At 44.5% G+C, this 19,692-nt stretch overlaps 1 protein-coding gene across 2 annotated transcripts in view; it reads left to right on the top strand.

Annotated features, from left to right (window-relative positions):
* Positions 1–493: 493 nt before the first annotated feature.
* The window catches only part of WDR27 (WD repeat domain 27), a 167,224-nt gene continuing 148,025 nt past the window's right edge, over positions 494–19,692 (top strand). For both annotated transcript variants that reach the window (XM_034669488.1, XM_034669489.1), the window contains exons 1-4: positions 494–731; positions 9,588–9,696; positions 11,708–11,805; positions 12,047–12,269. In XM_034669488.1, coding sequence (XP_034525379.1) covers positions 12,081–12,269 — 189 coding nt within the window. In that variant the 5' untranslated portion in view covers positions 494–731; positions 9,588–9,696; positions 11,708–11,805; positions 12,047–12,080. The remainder of the gene's footprint in view (positions 732–9,587; positions 9,697–11,707; positions 11,806–12,046; positions 12,270–19,692) is intronic.

Raw genomic sequence — 19,692 nt, 5'->3', positions numbered from 1 at the left:
GACCAGAGGGCACGCTCAGCACGCCCGCGCCAGCAGTGTCGGCAGCGCCAGCAGCGCCAGGCCGCGGCTCGGCTCGGGGGCGGGCCCCGGAGGCCCGGGGAGGAGAGCCCAGAAGAGAAGAAGGGGAAAGGAGGAGAGGTGCTGGGTGGGGAGGGGAGGGGAGAAAAGAAGGGGAGAGCGGGAGCGGTGCAAGGTGGGAAGGGGGAGGGGAGAGGGGGAACTGTGCAGGGAGAGAAGGGGGGGGAAAGGAGGGGGCGGGGAAGGGGAGGTGGGAAGAAAAGGACCGGAGCGCGGGGCCGAGCGGAGGGGCGGCTCTGGGGGCGACAGCCCTGTCCGGAGCGAGGGACTGGGGGAGCCCGGGCACCCTACTCACCGCCGCTCCCCGCCGGGGGCCGCGTCTGGAGCATCCGGGCCGGCGCTGCAGCGCCGCGCCAGGGCAGCCGGAAGTGAGGCACGACCCGGAAGTGAAGCGAGACCCGTAAGCGGAAAGGGCCCTTAGCCTTTCGCGGAAATGACGAAGCCGTGGGTCTTAAGCCGCGGCGGCTCGTAACCAGGGCGACGGGGTGGGGCGGGGCGCGGCCGGGCGCTCCCCGAGTGCTCCGCGGGACGGGGCGTCCACCTCGCGGGCTGCGGGCCAGGTCCCGACGGGCCCCAGCTGAGAGACAGGAGGCCGAGGGCGCGACCCTTCTCAGGGCACCTGTTACCTGTTCGCTGTTCCTCGTAAGAACACGGTAGTTTTTGAAATGCTCCTCAAAGACGCTTCCCAGCGGAGGCGTATTTCTGTTCAGGGTACTTGGTGAATTTGGAACCTGGTGTGGAGGGGCCCCTATTAGTCACTGGACTAGATTTCCGGAAGAAAGATTGTGTGCGTTTTCGGATCACTCGTTGGTGTTGAGTCCCATTCTGGTGCTTTCGTGGAAATGCGCGGAGTCGGACCCTGAGAGCACGCAGTGCCCCGGCGCCCCTGTCTGGGGACTTGGACTCCGCCGGGTCCCACAGGACTCGTGGGGCGGTCGGGGCGCCGAGGGAGGCTGGGGCGAGGTGTGGTTGCAACACCGACTGGCGGCAGTCGAACTCACTCGTGGGCGTGTCAGGGTGACAGGACAGGCTGCAAGCTGATGATTTTTGTGAAGTTGGGAAAAGCTGCCTCCAGGGGGTCGTGACCCGCCGTGACAGCCCAAAGACTGGTGATGGAGGTGGCACCAGCCAGCCGGGGTGTCTGCTTGCACGTGGGATTCCCCCGCTGACCTGGGCCGACCACCCGTTTTATTTCCCCGTGAAAGCGTATTGGCCTGGAGTACAAGAGAGAGGCTATGACAGGGAGACATCTGGATCTGTTTAAATAACTGAAGAAGGAAATGAGTTTTAAACCACAGTATCGTCGTTCGTTGTCGATGCCTTGTGCTCACCCAACAAGTCATGGTTTGGAATTGAGGGCTGAACGTGGTCTGTAAAGGCAGAATTTCTTCAGTCTGCCTAACAAAGCGGGTATAGTCTGATTGATTGATTGATTGATTGCACCTAAATATAAAGAGCAGTGTTACCTTTAAAATATTTAATAATTTAGGAAAGGACTTCAACAAATAGAGATGACTGTGCCCTTCCCACTGCCCACACTTTTGTTACCAGCCTTGTTCCATATTATCCTAGTTCTAGCCTCAGGATAGCTAGAATTAGGGCTCTCTCCTGTTCTGGGTCATGTGGAGAACTTTATGTTTTCTTTTGCTCCAGTGTAAACCATCAAGGATACTTTACTTACGGTCCCATTTATAATTTTCTGTGACGAGCTTATCCTCTCGTGAGCATCGTTTTGGCGGCAAGCACTCCAACAGCCTTTAAATGCTTGACCTGTGCCCACAGGGTTTCCAGCTTTTTTGGCTTCCAAGATTCCCATTAGCTACAAGACATTACTTACTACACAATTTTATTCACCTGAGGCCTTGTGCTGGACCCAGTCCAGCTTAAATTGGGCCCAGTTTCATCCAGGACCCAATCCAATTTTTAAGTTGGACCCAGTTTGGTAACCCCCAGCAGTTCCTGGTGTGGAATCTGAGAGGTTGTGGAGAGGGATTCCGACCAAATGGGCAACTGTAGATATTCAGGAGATCAGCACAAAGAGAGCCGCACTCAGAACCGAGAGGAACTCACCCAGGGCTTGGGGAAACAGGGACAAAGAGAACTCAAAGTGCTTTCAGGGTGCCACGCCTGTGTTTCTCCTTGCCCTGAAGCTGTCAGAGATCGCTTCACATCCCATCACTGCTGCTAAATCTGTAAAATCACAAAAACTCAACTGAATAAATTTAAAGATCAAATTGGCTATTTAATGATGCATGAGGCATCCCTGTCTAGCCGTGGAAAGGAGCTTTGCCGAGCTGTAGGAAAGGACAGGCTTTTAAAGCTGGAAAGGATGTGAGAACGACATTGTTAGACAATGCATTGTTTCAGCCAAGGTCGCCTTCCTCAGGGAACGCAAGGGGTCTGTGGGCCAGACTATCACACTGGTGCTAACCAGGTAATTCCAAATTGAGTGTAACAAGTTAAATTCCTGGGGATTGAGACTGCAGTTAGACTAGGTATTAAGCCTTGGTCTGCTGACATGGGGTTTAGTACAGTGACTGCATTTTGGTGGCGTTGTCTTCTTTCTAACAGTTCAGATATGTACTGAATACTTATCATGTGTTAGGTACTAGGATACAACAGTGAGAAAATGGACACATTTTTTCCTTTCCCAGAGCTAGACATTAATCAGTTATATAATTTTATGTGTGTATGTGTGTGTATATCTATATACACTTGACCTTTGAACAACATGAGGGTTCAGTGTACCCCCCCATAAAGTGGAAAATCTGTGTATAATGTTTGACTCCCTGAAAACCTAACTACTGGTAGCTTACTGTTGAGGAGAAGCCTTACCCGTAACACAAACAGTTGACTGACACATATTTTGTGTGTTATAAGTACTGTGTACTGTATTCTTACAATCAGATCAGTTAGAGAAATGATAAGGAAAATACATTTACAGTACTGTACTGTATTTGTTGAAAAAATCTGTATGTAAGTGGACCTGCACAGTTCACACCTGTGTTGTTGAGGGACGGGCAAATCCGAGGAATGAACTGGGTCACAGGAGGACAATGGATGGGGCTGGCCACATGGGGTGGGGATGTGGTGGAGGATGAGCTCCAACAGCTGGGCTGGGCCACGAGTCTGGTCTTTATCTTCAAGAAGACGGGTAGCTGTTGGCAGTATCTAAGCAGGACGTTGCCTTCATACCTTGTAGTTCAGTCATTCCTTGGTTGTGGGTCCAGAAGGAGGTCCTTAGGGAACCAAATTCCCCTCAGGCTGCTTAGAGACGAGTAACAAGGACTGGCCTGGGTACAGGTGCATCTCAGAACACTGGCTTCCTGTAACCCAGCAGCCAGCACCTTATGGGGTAATGGAGCACAGACTGTGAAGGTGGTGACGCATGTGCAGTGCACATTGCATGAAAATGCCAGGCTGCAGACATGTGAAACCTCCACTGGGTTGGGAATTGTGTTGAGGAAATGCAGGTGATCACCCCACAGGTCTGGGAGCACATGGTGTCAGCATCCCAGAGCCCTGTGGACCTCCCGTCATCACTCCCTGCCTCCCTCCCAGCGATGTTTCCCAAACATCCCTCCCTCCTTCCCAAAGAGTCCAGCTCTGCGCGCTGGTAGACCAATACCGAGCAGACACTGTGGTGTGCACGGTGTCATGGATACCTGTCTTTCCCCAGGCTGTGGCACGTGGACAGTTGGGCTGTTTCCGATTTTGGAATCATGAATAGTGCTGCTTTGAGCCTTCTGATAGATGTTCTGTGTTACCTGTTTCTTGGTGCATGTGCTCATGGTTCTGTGTGTGCTCCGCAGAAAATTACCCCTAGATCTGTTGAGTGGTTGCTCCAACTTCACATTACTCCTCCCGTGGGGTTTGGAAGCTCATCCATATTCAGTGTTCTTTTCTTAGTCTTTTTGATTTTAATCGTTCTGATGGTGTTCACTTTTCATTTCAGTGTGCATTTCTCTGATAATTAATGAGGATGAGCATCTTCTCCAGTTAATTGGCCATTTGGAGATCTTTCATGAAGTGCCGTTTGCATATTTTTCTATGGGCTTGTCTGCCTTAAGATTTGTGTGAACTCTTTGTACATTCTGGACGTCTTTGTCAGCTTTATGTGCTGCTCATCCTTCCTACTTTGTGGCTTGCCTTTTCACTCATGGAGTGGTGTCCTTTGAAGAATATAAGTTTTGTATTTGTGGATATTTATTATGATATTTTTGTGGATGTATTTTATTAAAGTTTCTGTCCTTCTCGAACATGTAAATGCTAATATATACTAGACAAACATGGGTTTTTTTTTTTTTTCCTAGTATCTATTCCTTTTCTGGCAGTAGTACTTGGATTTCCTTGGGTGACCACTCTTTTTCCTCTCCTGGCCAGGCTCCAGGGGTCACAATTCCATGACACATGGGGCTGACTTGTCAGCACAGTTTTATCCTTCTGATCACATGGTAAATTCAAGGATGAGAAGTGGCCCAAACTGGCCCAAACTCATAGAAAATGTTTGGGATTTGATAGGAAGAGATGGTCACTCTTTCCAGTGCACCAGAGCATGAGAGAGTGGCCGTGGGAGCTGCTGGCCAGCAAATGGCAACAAAAAGGAGGAGCCAGAGCCAAGATAGAGACAGTCCCAGCTGAAAGATGAAGAGACCAGGCCTGGCTGGCTCAGGCTGCTGTATGGAGCCCTGCACACACTTTCCAGTTAAAGGCCTGCCCTTCCCGAGGCCCCTTTCTTTAAGGCCTTTCAGGCTGAGCTTTCTCTCATTTACACTGAAAAGTCTCTCGCTGACGTGCAGAGTAAGCTGCCATAGTATCTACTGAATGTAAGGACTGTCTTGGCATTTTATATTCTAATCGGTGCTATTTTGGACATCCTTGAAGAAATGCATTTTGGGAAATGTATAATGATTTGCTTCTTTTAAGTTTATAGGATGAAAATTTATGAATCAAAGAATATGTACTTTTTAAAATATTTTGATACACTTTACCAAATAGCCAAAGCTTATACGCATTTATTCTCTTACCAGCAGAAAAAGTCTGCACATGATATTTTTATTTTATAATGTAGTTATTCGAGTTGGTATATGAAAAATGATATTCTTTTGTCTTATGTTGCATTTCTTGATTACTAATTTTTTATATGTTTATTGGGCACTGGTATTAATCCTTTTGTGAATTTATTGCTCCTGTTTATTTTTTTATTTTTAAAAGTAATTTTATTTTGTTTTTTTCATCATGATGCATGCCCTCCTTCATCCCCATCCCCTGTTTCTCCCATTCCCCGCCCACCTCCCCTCTGGTGACCCGCAGTGTGTTCTCTGTGGTTAAAAGTCTGTTTCTTGGTTTGTCTCTCTCTCTCTCTCTCTTTTTCCCCCTGTGTTCATTTGTTTTGTTTCTTAAATTCCACCTGAGTGAGATCATATGCTGTTTGTCTTTCTCTGACATATTTCGCTTAGCATCATACTCTCTAGCTCCATCCATATCGTTGCAAATGGCAAGATTTCATTCTTTATTATGGCTGAGTAATATTCCATTTGTGTGTGTGTGTGTGTGTGTGTGTGTGTATCTCCTATATCCGTTCTTCAGTCTGTGGACACTTGGGCTGCTTCCATTATTTGGCTATTGTTGATACTGCTGCTATAAACATAGAGGTGCATGTCTCCCTTTGAATTAGTGTTTTTGTGTTTTTTAGGGTGAATATCCAAGTAGTGTGATTATTGGGCAGTTTTTCTTTTTTTTTTTTATTTTTTTATTTGAGAGAGAGAGCGAGAGCGAGAAGGAGAGTGAGAGGGAGCAGACTCCCTGCTGAGTGGAGAGCCTGATGTGGGACTTGATCCCAGGACCCTGAGATCATGACCTGAGCCAAAGGCAGATGCTTAACCAACTGAGCCACCTATAGGATAGCTCTGTATTTAACTTTTTGAGGAACTTCCATATTGTTTTCCAGAGTGGCTGCACCTGTTTGCATTCCCACCAACAGTGCACGGGGCTTCCCCATTCTCTGCATCCTCCCCAACACCTATTGTTTATTGTGTTGTTAATTTTAGCCATTGGGACAGGTGTGAGGTGATATCTCATTGTGGTTCTGATTTGTATTTCTGATGATGAGTGATGTTGAGCATCTTTTCATGTGTCTGTTGGGCATTTGTATGTCTTCTTTGGAGAAATGTCTGTTCATGTCTTCTGCATATTTTTAAATTGGAATATTCATTTTTGGGGGTGTTGAGTTTAAAAAAAGTTCTTTATAGATTTTGGATACTAGCCCTTTATCTGATGTGTCATTTACAAATATCTTCTTCCATTTTGTGGGTTACCTTTTAGTTTTGTTGACTGTTTCCTTTGCTGTACAGAAGCCTTTTATCTTGATGAAGTCCCAATAGTTCATTTTTGCTTTTGTTCCCCTTACCTTTGGAGACCTGTCTAGCGAGAATTTGCTGTGGCCGAGGTCACAGAGGTTGCTGCCGATGTTCTTCTCTAGGATTTTGATGGATTCCTGTCTCACATTTAGGTCTTTCATTCATTTTGAGTTTATCTTTTTGTATCATATAAGAGAATGGTCCGGTTTCATTCTTCTGCATGTGGCTGTCCAGTTTTCCCAGCAACATTTATTGAAGAGACTGTCTTTTTTCCATTGGATATTCTATCCTGCTTTGTTAAAGATTAGTTGACCATAGAGTTGAGGGTCCATTTCTGAGTTCTCTGTTCTGTTCCACTGATCTGCGTGTCTGTTTTACCACACTGTCTTGATGATCACAGCTTTGTAATGGCGCTTGAAGTCCAGAACGGCGATGCCTCCAGCTTTGGTTTTCCAGTTTGCTTTGGCTGTTTGGGGTCTTTTCTGTTTCCATATAAATTTTAGGACTGTTTGTTCTAGCCCTGTGAGAAATGCTGCTGGTATTTTGATAGGGATTGCATTAAATGTGTGGATTGCTTTGGGTGGTGTAGACATTTTAATAACATTTGTTCTTCCAGTCTATGAGCCTGGAATGTTTTCCATTTCCTCATGTCATCTTCAACTTCTTCCGTGAGTGTTTTATAGTTTTTAGAGTACAGATCTTTTACCTCTTCGGTTAGGTGTATTCCTAGATATGTTATTGTTTTTGGTGCAATTATGAATGGGGTTGTTTTCTTAGTTTCTCTTTCTGCTGCTTCATTATTAGTAGATAGGAATGCAGTGGATTTCTGTATATTGATTTTGTATCCTGCAACCTTACTGAATTCATTTGTCATTTCTAGCAGTTTTTTTGATGGAGTCTTTAGGGCTTTCTATATATAGTATCATGCTGTCTGCAAATAGTGAGAGTTTCACCTCTTCCTTACCAATTTGGATGCCTTTTAATCCTTCCTCTTGTGTGATTACTGTGGCTATGATTCCAGTCCTGTGTTGGATAAAACCAGTGAAAGTGGATATCCCTGTCGTATTCCTGACCTTAGGAGAAAGGCTCTTAGTTTTTCCCCATTGAGGAAGATGTTTACTGTTGTTGTTGTTTTTTTTTTTTTAAGATTTTTTATTTATTTGACAGACAGAGACAGCCAGCGAGAGAGGGAACACAAGCAGGGGGAGTGGGAGAGGAAGAAGCAGGCTCCCAGCAGAGGAGCCCCATGTGGGGCTCGATCCCAGAACACCGGGATCACGCCCTGAGCCAAAGGCAGACACTTAACGATTGAGCCACCCAGGCGCCCCTACTGTTGGTTTTTATTGCTCCTCTGTAGTTTGTATTTTTCTTTTTAGGTTTTAAGCTTTTTCTCATTATTTATAATAGCTCTCTAAATATTAAGGATGTTTGTTCTTTCCATTATTTTTGCAGATTTTTCACTGGTTTTTGTTTTTGAATTGTTAATAGTACTTTGTAACCTGCAAGCCATCTGAAATTTAATTGTTTTCATTATTATTTCCCAAATGGTTTAATCTAGTTGTCCCTGATTAATTAGAACAATTGGTTTCACATAGCTGAAGGTCATACTCCTTCCTCCTCTACCCCAGTTATGCTTCAGTTCTGTCCAGGGGTTCCTGTGTCAGCAGGGATTTCTGGCAGCCTGTGGGGGAAAGTCATTTGGGATGGCTGGCAGCTCAAAGCTCTAGGGGTAACTCGCCTGTGTACAGGGATTGGCCAGCAGGACCGCACACGTTTTGTGTGGAAGGGTTAGACGTCTTGTGTGTGCAGGCGGCTCCGAGCCTGGTCACTGGCACAGGCTGGCTGGGTGTTGGTGCACTTGTGAAGCCACTTTGAGCAGCACTGAGTGGCTGAGCAGGCGGCCCATGCAAATCCGTTTGATTGTGAACCTGTGCGGCCCCCGCCTAGGTTCCCTGTGCTGCTGCGGCCCTCTTACATGGGTGGAGCTGTGAGGTCACCTGTGGCCCAGCTCTGGGCGTGGGTGTCAGAGGCGCTGCCAACGAGGAGTCAGCAGTGGGAAGTGTCACCCCGTACTGACACCTCTGACGTTTTTACCTGTAAAATGGGAAAAAAGCATTAACAAACAACTTTGAAGGGTTGTTGTAAGTATTAAATGACATAGTGTATTTATTGACACACCCAAATCTGCATGTTAATATGTGTGAAAATGATTTTTAAACTGTAAGTACAGGGGCACCTGGGTGGCACAGCAGTTAAGCGTCTGCCTTCGGCTCAGGGCGTGATCCCGGCGTTATGGGATCGAGCCCCACATCAGGCTCCTCTGCTATGAGCCTGCTTCTTCCTCTCCCACTCCCCCTGCTTGTGTTCCCTCTCTCGCTGGCTGTCTCTCTCTCTCTGTCAAATAAATAAAATCTTTAAAAAAAAAAAAAGATAAACTGTAAGTACAAATTCTGTTCTTTGCAAATCATGGTGCTGAATGTTACACGAATTACAGAAGAGATTTAAGACAGTTCTTGGTGCATAAAAGTTTATGTTGAAGGAATAATACAAAATTTAATCACAGCTTGATGGGTGGATTCTTTTTTTATTTTTTAAAATTTTTATGTCTTTTTAAGTCTCACAAAAATGTAAGAATTTTACTCGAAGTAGCACTTTTTTCTTTTAAACATATTTTTTATTCCAGTGTAATGAACAGTGTTGTATTAGTTTCAGGTGTACAATATACGGATTCAGCAGTTCTGTACATCACTCAGCGCTCCTCAGGATAAGTGCGCCCTTGATTCTCTTCATCTGTTTCCCCCCCCCCAACCACCTCCCCTGCAACCACCAGTTTCTTCTCTGTATTTAAGAGTCTGTTTTTTTTGGGGGGGGTCTCTTTTTTTTCTTAGTCTGCTCGTTTCACATATAAGTGAGAACTTATGATACCTGTCTTTCTCTGACTGACTTATTTCACTCAGTTTAATACCCGCTAGTTCCATCCACATCGTTGGAAATGGCAAGATTTCATTCTTTTTGATGACTGAGTACTATTCCATTTACATATATACCACATCTTCCTCATCTGTTCAATGGGTACATTCTTAAAATTTTTTAAACAACTATAATTTTTTATATATTCTCTCATGTTTCTGACAATATTTTATGTTTCAGGGAAGCGTTGGAGGAGCCACACAGTAATCTCATTGCGTCCGTCTGGGACACTCCCCTCATCACCAACTACATGCTGGCTACGGTGCTAGGCACGGGTTCCTTTGAAATGGTAAAACCTACAAAGCAAATCATGGTAGCTTTAAAATGTTTAGCTATTTTTTTATAGGAAACTCCCTGCCATGTCTTGGCAGTTGCAAGAATAATAAGTAAAACCAAGTTTATGAATTGGAAAAGATTATGCATTAAAATATTCAGAATGTTTTTATTTTGTCTCCAAATTTTTGCAGAATTTTCAAGTGTGTAAAAATCGCCTCTTATTTGTTATAACAGAGAACATTTGTTTTGTGGGAGATCATGGAGCATAAATCCTCTGACTGTATTTTGAGAACTTTATCACTTTCATCTCTCTGCTTGTCTGGTATCTTGGCCTTACAGATGCTAAAATAAGGGTTTCTAGTTAGGTCTTCTACTGGAATGCTTACAGACTTCCTTTGGGTTGTTTTCCAACAGAATAGCTTGGGTAGATATTTTTGTTGCTCTCCTTTGTCTTGTTCGATCGTGACTGTCGTGCCTGTGCTGGAAAGTGGTTATGGCCGACTGCCCAGTGCCTGGGTGCTGTGTACTGCGAGGTCCAGCCCTCCATCCGGTGGCCTGGGCTTTACGTGGTACACCACCTGCACAGCTGGGAAGCCCCCACGGGATCTTTCTCTGTCTGCGGTCCTGAAAACTCTTGTGTGGTCTGAGCTGGCATCACGCAGCTGGAGGATTGCAGCCCAGGGCCCTGACCCCAGCCCCTTCTTTTGCCTCTGAAGGGGTTATCTGGGTCAGGGTGTGTGAAGGCTACAGAAGTGGGAGGGGCATTTGTGGTACTCAGCTGAGACCTGAATGCTGAGGGGCCGGCAAGTGGAGAGCTTGAGGTGGAACCTTCAGACAAGAGAGACCGTCAAAATGAGGAGAAGCGTCTCTGTTGTCAGAGCAAGAAGCAACCCTGCGTGGTGGGTGCGGAGGGAGCCTCTGTGTTTACATTGAGATTTGCTGGCATTGAGGGCCGCAGTGCCACCGGGCCCAGGGGAGGCTGCCCTTCAGTAATGAGGTGGTGTGGGCAGTCTGTGGCATCCTCACCACTGTCAGGGGCTGGGGCGGGGTCTAGATTGTTGTGTAGATTTGCATGATCTTTCTTTTGGGTATTGAGGTCCAAAGTCCTCTTGAAGGAAGATGGGGCTAGGTATAGATTGGATATGAGGGCCACAGGAAAGGAAGGGATTGACATTCATGTAGGCTTTTGTCCCTGGAAACTAGAACGTGGTTGTGCCATGATGAGAGATCTGGAGATAGAAAGGGTCGAACTGAGAGTCATCTGTTCTCCAGGTTCCCTGAGCCAGAGCCCCTGTGCATGGAGCTGGGGACTTGGCCCTCTCTCTTCCCAAGCCCAGTCCCTCTTGATCCTGACCACCTTGCCCATTGCTGCCGGACTGAAATGTGCATTTTCCTAAACAGCTTTGTTCAGCAACCTTCCATAGCCCTCCTATGAACTGGGCTTAAGTGGAAGCCCTTCTGTATGGTCTGTTGCTGAGCACAGCAGGCTCGCCCCACTGGACGATGACTTCTTCTCCCCCTTCTAACCTCATCCCATCTCTGCTGGGCAGTGCCCCCCGGTCTTCCTCTGTCTGGACTACCCCTTTCCCCATGAAGCCAGCACGTGACCCATATTGGGTCCTCTTGAGTCCGCTCGACCACCATGGTGACCAGATAGTTAAACCCTTCGTTCATGACTATTTCAGCAGATTCTGTGGATGAGCTTTTCAGGTCTAGTGCCTGGAGTGAGGTGTGAGGCAGAGAAGAGTCAGGATGACTTGAGCGCTACATGTATATGAAGAGATAACGTGTGTGAAGTCATTAACTGTGAAGTGGGACAGAAGACTGAAGCAGGGTTTGTTTTTGTCAGTGTTTCATTCATGTATGCTTGTGTTGTGAAACACTTGAACAAACCCAAGGTAAGCAATACCAGATCTAGATTAATATTGCACTTTACCACCAATTTGCTTGGAAAATGATTTTGTATCTCAGAGTCGTCAGTAATAATAATCAATGTCGGTGATAACTCTGTGTTCACTCCTCAGTGCTAGTGCTGGGCTCGTGCATCGTGGACCACTGTCACAGACCGCCTCTGCCGTTCTGTTTTCTAGCCGTGGAAGCACAGTCCACAGCTCTGAGCAAGGTGTGTTGAGTAGGAAGAGGAGGACCTGAATCGAGGGATGTTGAACCTGAAAGCCCGTGGGACGAGTGAGCAGTTGTGTGTGTGTGTGTGTGTGTGTGTGTGTGTGTGTGTGTGTAACCTTCAGGACTTTCAGTAATATCTTCTCCTTTGTCTTGAGGGGTGGGCAAGGTAAGTCAGTGGGTGTGGCAAACTGTGCGTGTGATCGTACTCGTCATGTGTGTATTAAATATCATCCCCGTAGCTGTCTTCCACGCACCTGGGAGTTCAGATTGGAGATGGAAGACCCACAAGAGATTCTCTGTGCTGATGCTGGCCGTGTCGGTGACTTGGTCACAGAGAAAGGCCTGGTAGCATCGAAGGAGCCTGCATCCCATGTTCAGCTCGCTTGTAGCGCTCAGTACTGCGCTTTCCCAGTAGACGGGAATGCACTTTGCGTGTGGAGCACCGAGGACCCTTCGTACCAGGTATTTAAAAATTTCTGTGTGTTTTTTGTGAAGTCAGATGACACAGAGAGCCTTGCAGTTACCTGCCCATTTCTCGGATGATGTTTGGGTGATTCTGCCCCCTGGGGATTCCAGGACCAACTATGGGAGAAACAAAAACATTGTGCTTATGCTGGAGTTTTAGAAAATAAACTGCCTGGAATCACTTTATTAAAAAAAGTTCTTCTTCAATAAAAATAGAAGCCAGAGTAAGTACAATAACTCCATAAGGAGTGTGATTCTTTTAGTCTGGGCAGTTTTTCTATTTTATATTAAGACTTCATACATTTATGTAATATGTAAATATAGCTTATTACTGGAATGTTAAATAAAGTGTATAGTTCACAGTAAAAAAAAAAAAAAAAAGAATAGAAGCCAGAAAAGGCTCACGTTAACATAATCAAGACAAGTTCAATTTTTGTAGATTTTAAATATAACACATTTAAGGAAGTTTATTACAGAATCTTTTACATCAAACTGACAGTTTTAAAGCCATCATTAGTTTTCTTTCTAAAGTTATTTCATGATTAGTATACTTACCAGAATGCTCTTCAAAACAGGTTTCATAGTACAAAATGAAAAGAGTAAATTCTATCAGCATTTTTGGTGTTGGGGTCACTTTTATCTTTATTTTGGACTTCAGGAGTTTAGGGCCAGTGATGACAGCACGTGGAGCCAGTGCTGTGCTTGCCCAAAAGTTTCTTTTAATTTCAATGTTACTGGAACTCACTTCACTAATAGTAGGAGCTGTTCATCATTGTTAAAGAGAAACCTGTAGTTAGATTTTTCCCCATCGAGTTACGACAGATTTTATTTTGTTTCTTTAACATGACTTAACACTGATGAATGGGCTCCTGCATTCTGATGTCCAGCTTGATCTCTCTCGCTTTTTCAGTGAAGTGTGAGATACTTAGAAAATTGTGTCCCAGATATCGAGTGCCATCGTTTGATTATGACGAAGTGAACACAGCTGGGTGTCCGTCATCCAGGCTCTGCCTTGTCCCAGGCTGTGCTCCCTTCTCTCCTCCCCAAACGTGACAGGCCCTCAGCTCCTGGCGCCCTGTGTTAATGTTGCTCGTGCTTGGAACATTGTGTGAGTGGGGTCATGCATGCTGCCGGTTTCTTTGACTCACCGTGGTGTTTGTGGGGTTCCTCCTTATGGCTCATTTGCATCCCTGCACAGTATCCTGTTGCATGGGCAGACCACACTGAACCCTTTCTGTTCTTGTTGGAGATTTCCGTATTTCGACTGCTACGGGCATTCCTTTGTGTGTTTTCTGGTACACATGTGTGTACAACTGCTGAGTCATAGGGAATGTGTGTATTCAGGTTGTTAGATAATGCCGAGAAGATTTCCCAAGTGGTTGTAGTGACCTGTGCTTCTTCAAAGGCCGTGTAAGAGTTCCACTTGACCCACATCCTCATCTGTACTTGGTTCTTTTAGTCTGAGGCCTTCTGGTGTGTGTAGGGGTGCTTGTTTATAATGTGCAATTCTCTGCTGACTAGTGAGGCTTAACCCCTGTTTGCAAACTTATTGGCCATTTGGACCTTCTCTTTTGTGATATGTGTTCAATCACGTGCTGTTTTTTCTGACAGATTATCGGTCTCCCTCCTGTTCATGGGAAGGGTTCTTCATGTGTTCTAAACAAGAGCTTTACGTTAGTTAGCGTTTTCTAGAGTTTGATGCCAGTGGAATCAGAGCTTACTTTTTGTGCCTGGCTTCTTTTGCTCAGAATAGTTATTTTGGAAGTTTTCCGCACTGTTCATGTGTCAGTGGTGTATTCTTTCTCAACACTCGGTCGTTTCCCATTGTGTGAATGTACTATAATTTGTGTATCCATTCTCCTGCTGTTGAGCATTCAGGTTATTTTCACTTTTGACTACCGTAGATAAAATGCTGTGAATGTTTGCATATCTTTGTTTTAAAAATGTCAGTTAGGTCACAATGCTTGGTAGTGTTCTTCACATCTTCCACTCATGGCCTCATGTTCTGTCAGTTACTGAGAGATGAGGATTGGAATCTGTGATTCTACACGTGAATTTGCCTCTCTCTCTTCCATCAGTTTTGCTCCATATATTTTGAAACTCCATGATTAAGCACATAAATGTTTGGTATCTTTATGTTCTCTTGGCGAATTGAATCTATGAATGTTGCAAAGTAACATTTCTTTATCCCCCGTAATATTTCTTGCTCTGAAATTTTGGCTACATTTTTCTTTTTAGGGACTACTTTTTACCTTTTTTTTTTTATTTTTTAAGATTTTATTTATTTATTCGACAGAGACAGAGACAGCCAGCGAGAGAGGAAACACAAGCAGGGGGAGTGGGAGAGGAAGAAGGAGGCTCATAGCGGAGGAGCCTGATGTGGAGCTCGATCCCATAACGCCGGGATCACGCCCTGAGCCGAAGGCAGACGCTTAACCACAGTGCCACCCAGGCGCCCCACCTTTTTTTTTTTTTTTAAATTTTAAGACTTTATTATTTTATTATTTTGTTTTTATTTTTTAAAAGATTACTTATTTATTTGAGAGAGAGAGACAGCAGAGTGAGCAAAAGACAACATGAGTAGAGTGGGGAGGGGCAGAGGGAGAAGCAGACTCCCCGCTGAGCAGGGAGCCTGATGTGGGGTGTGATCCCAGGACCCTGAGATCATGATCTGAGCTGAAGGCAGACGCTTAACTGACTGAACCACCCAGGCGTCCCCAAGACTTTAAAAGCAGTTTTAGGTTCACAACAAAATTGAGGGGATGGTACCGAGATTTTCTGTATACCCCCTGTGCTCCCTGCAACACACAGCCTCCCCTGCTGTCAACGCCCAGCACCAGAGCCGTGCATTTGTTGCAACTGACAAAGCTGCACTGATACCTTATCACCCAGAGTTCTAGTTACCTCAGGGACCACTCCCAGTGTTGTGCATTCTGTGGGTTTGGACAAATGTGTAATGACACGTGTCCACTATTAGAATATCATTCAGAGAATTTTCAGTGCCCTAAAATCCTGTGATCTGCCTCTTCATCCCTCCCTTCCCCAACCCCAACCCTGGCAACAGCTGATCTTTCACTGTCCCCATGGTTCTGCCTTTTCCACAGTGTCGTGTAGGTGGGATCAGACAGTGTGTGGATTCAGACTTCTTTCACTTAGCAATATGCATGGAAGATTCCTCTGTGTCTTTTCATGGTTTGATGGCTTATTTCTTTTTAGTGCTGAACACTATCCCATTGTCTGGATGCAGCAAGTTGAACTATTGACCTACTGCTTCCCAGCTTTGGCAGTTATGAGTAGAAGTGCTATGAACACCCATGTGCAGGTCTGAGAGGACATACGTCTTCAGCTCCTTTGGGTAAATACTAAGGAGCACGAGAATATTTATTTTTGTAAGAAGCTGCCAAACTGGTTTTCAAAGTGGCTGTACCATTGTGTATTCCCTCCAGCCGTGAATGAGAGTTCCTTAATGCTCCACATCCATCTTGGCCCTGGGAGTTGTCAGTGTTCTGGATTTTGTCATCCTAGTCGTGTGCAGTGGTATCGTTGTCGTCGTCTTCTGTATTTCCCCGATGACCCGCCGACGTGGAGTTGGCTTACCCGTCATCTGTATATCTTCTTTAGTGAGGTGTCTGTGATGGTCTCCGGCTCATTTTTTAACTTGGTTATTTTCTTATTGTTGCCTTTTAAGACTAATTTGTATATTTTGGGAAATAGTCCTTTATCAGATATGTCTTATGCAAATATTTTCTCCTAATCTGTGGTTTGTCTCATTCTATTGATGATGTCTTTGATGGAGCAGAAATTTTTAATCTTAATGGAAGTCCAGCCTATCAATTCTTACTTTCATAAGACACCTTTGGTATCTTATCTGAAAAGTCATCACCAAACAAAGTCATCTAAGATTTTCTCCTGTGTTATTTTTAAGGAGTTTATAGCTTTCTCCATTGTATCACCTTTGTTCCTAAGCCAAAGTTCATTTGACTATGTTTCTGGCTCTCTCTTCTCTCCCATTGATCTGTTTGTCCTTTCTCTTGCCAATACTGTACAATCTTGATTAGTGTAGCTTCATAATAAGTCTTGAAGGCAGGTAGTGTCAGTCTTCCAACTTTGTTGTTGTTGTTCAGTATTGTGAGGCCATTCTGGGTTTTTTGCCTCTGTATAAATTTTAAAATCAGTTTGTTGATTTTGACTGGGATTGGATTAAATCTATAGATCAAGTTGGGAAGAACTGACATCTTAACAATATTGAGTCTTTCTGTCCATGAACATGGGGTATCTGTCCATTCGTTTAATTTTTTTTTTTTTTAAAGATTTTATTTATTTGACAGAGATAGAGACAGCTAGCGAGAGAGGGAACACAAGCAGGGGGAGTGGGGAGAGGAAGAAGCAGGCTCATAGCAGAGGAGCCTGATGTGGGGCTCGAACCCATAACGCTGGGATCACGCCCTGAGCCGAAGGCAGACGCTTAACCGCTGTGCCACCCAGGCGCCCCCGTTTAATTTTTTTTTTTAAGATTTTATTAATTTATTCGATAGAGATAGAGACAGCTAGCGAGAGAGGGAACACAAGCAGGAGAGGAAGAAGCAGGCTCATAGTGGAGGAGCCTGATGTGGGGCTTGATCCCATAACGCCAGGATCACGCCCTGAGCCGAAGGCAGACGCCAGGATCACGCCCTGAGCCGAAGGCAGACGCTCAACCGCTGTGCCACCCAGGCGCCCCCATTCATTTAATTTTTTAAATTTCTTTCAACACTTTTATTTTTCCTCATAGAGATCTTATATAATTTTTTTTTTTTTGAGCGAGAGAGAGAGAAAGTGAGCATGTGTGAGGGGGGGTGCAGAGGGAGAGGGAGAGAGAGGATTTTAAGCAGGTTCCATGCCCAGCACGGAGCCCAACACGGGGCTCAATCTCACGACCGTGAGATCATGATCTGAGCCAAAAGAGTCGGCGCTTAACTGACTAAGCCGCCCAGGTGCCCCAGAGATCTTACACAATTTTGTTAGTTTTGTACCTAAGCATTTCATTTGTTTGAGTGCTAATGTAAATGGTATTGTGTTTTTAATTTCAAAATCCACTTATTTATTGCTGGTATATAGGAAAGCAGTGGAATTTTGTATATTAACTTTGTGTCCTGCAACCTTGCTATACGTGCTTAGGGTCAGGAGTTTTTTGCCAGCTCTTTTGGATTTTCTGCATAGACAATCATGTCACATATGAACAGAGACAGTTTCATTTCCTTTTTCTCTGTCCCTATACCTTCTATTTCCTTTTATTGTGTTATGGTATTAGCTAAGACTCCCAGTATAATGTTGAAAGGAGTGGTGAGAGGGGATGTCCTTGCCTTGTTTCTAATCTTGGTGGGAAAGCTTGTAGTCTCTCACCATTTTATGTGTTAGCTTTTGGTATTTTGTACATACTCTTTATTAGGTTGAGGAAGTTCCCCTCATTCCTAGTGTACTGATAGTTTTTATCATGAATTGTTGCTGGATTTTGTCAAATGCTTTTTTTCTGCTTTTTTTAAAAAAAAATGAATGTACTGTGAAGCAGCTACTATTTCTATTTATTTATTTGTTTATCTATTTATTAGAGAGAGTGAGAGCACGTGTGTGGGGGGGGGCAGAAGGCGAGGGGGAGAGAGAATCTTAAGCAGGCTCCAGGCCCAGCACGGAGCCTGACATAGGGCTCAATTTCATGACCCTGAAGACCCAGCCAAAATCAAGAGTTGTACACTTCACTGACTGAGCCACCCAGGCACCCCAGCATTCTTTGATATTTTCATGTGATTTTTCTTCTTTAGCCTGTTGATGTGATGGATTAATTGATTTTCAAATGTTCAACCAATCTTGCATACGTGGAATAAATCTCCAAATTCTACTTGGTCATGGTGTATAATTTTTTTATACATTGTATGGTTTGATTTGCTGACATTTTGAATATTTTGTTGAGTTTTGCATCCATGTTCATGAGAGATACTGGTTTTTAATTTTCTTTTCTTGTGATGTCTTTGTCTGGTTTTGATATTAAGGTAATCCTGGCCTTATAGAATGAGTAAGGAAATATTTCCTCCACTTCTTCTGAAAGTAGTGATTCCCTCTGTTTTCTTTATTCGGTCTTTTTTTTTTTTTTAAAGATTTTATTTATTTATTTGACAGAAAGACAGCCAGCGAGAGAGGGAACACAAGCAGGGGGAGTGGGAGAGGAAGAAGCAGGCCCTCAGCAGGAAGTCTGATGTGGGGCTCGATCCCAGGACCCTGGGATCACATCCTGAGCCGAAGGCAGACGCTTAATGACTGAGCCACCCAGGCGCCCCTTTATTCAGTCTTCTGAAAGAGTTTTCAGAGAATTAGTAAAATCTCTTCCTTAAATATTGGGTTGAATTCACCAGTGGATCCATCATGGTCTGATGCTTTCTGTTTTGGAAGGTTATTAATTACTGATTTTTTATACCTCTTTAACTTACTGAACATATGGAATAGAATTATAATTATTGTCTTAATGTCCTTATCTTGTAATTCTGCAGTCTGGACCAGTTCTGGTTTGGTTTCAAGGTCATCTGGATGAGCTGTGGGTGGGTGTTTTCCATGGTTCTGTATTTCTCTTGGTTTTTGACTGAATGGTCTTGACTCCTTGAATACCTGATTATTTTTGATTGACTGCTGGACATTATGTATGAAAAAAGTGCACAGCTAGTTTGGGGCTCTGGGTGACCTTAACTTCTTGCAGAGAGAATTTATGCTTGCTTCTGATAGCTGGCTGGCTGAGGGCACGAGCAATCCCAGGTCACTCTAATCCAGTTGGGGATTATGAGAACTCGAAGGTGGGCCTGCGAGCCCTCTTCTGTTGCCCATTCACCTTCCCTCCTTGGGCCTGGCCGTTTGGATCACTACTTTAGGCCTGGGCATTTGGTAACATGCCCTTCCCTCCCACCTTAGTAGGCAGTATGCTTTTTTTAAAGCAGAAATTTATTAAAATCTGTTTGTATTATTTTAAAGGAAAAAAATGCATGGAGTCCTCAACCTTAAGGCCATCGGTTCTGTTCTCAGAAGTACTTTGTCAGGCAGTGGAATTCTTTTTCCCTTTCCCAATGAGATAGTCCTGTTTGTACCTGAAAATAGATGCATTTATTATACTGTTTTTGTGCGCCTAGTCCCATAAGTATCTCAGGTTTCAACTGCCTTTACTGGAATTGGCAGAAAGCTACCATTTGACAAGTCTTCATGGGTGAATGGCCTCCCATGTTGGGTCCCTTCTCTGTTTTCTTCTGCTCCTTTCTTAATTCTTTGTTACTTTCATTGCTCTCTGATGTCTTAAAAGTGTATCTGTATGTTCTTGGCAAATTTTGCCCCGCTTTCTTGTCATTCTCATCAGGAGTTTGGTGCAGATGAACTGGCTGCCACGACCAGAGACAGAGCTCTCCTT

Source organism: Ailuropoda melanoleuca, chromosome 10 (genome assembly GCF_002007445.2).
Source record: "Ailuropoda melanoleuca isolate Jingjing chromosome 10, ASM200744v2, whole genome shotgun sequence".
NCBI classification, from domain to species: domain Eukaryota; kingdom Metazoa; phylum Chordata; class Mammalia; order Carnivora; family Ursidae; genus Ailuropoda; species Ailuropoda melanoleuca.
The sequence above is the reverse complement of the archived record's forward strand: the minus strand, read 5'-3'. Positions and strand labels throughout refer to the sequence as shown.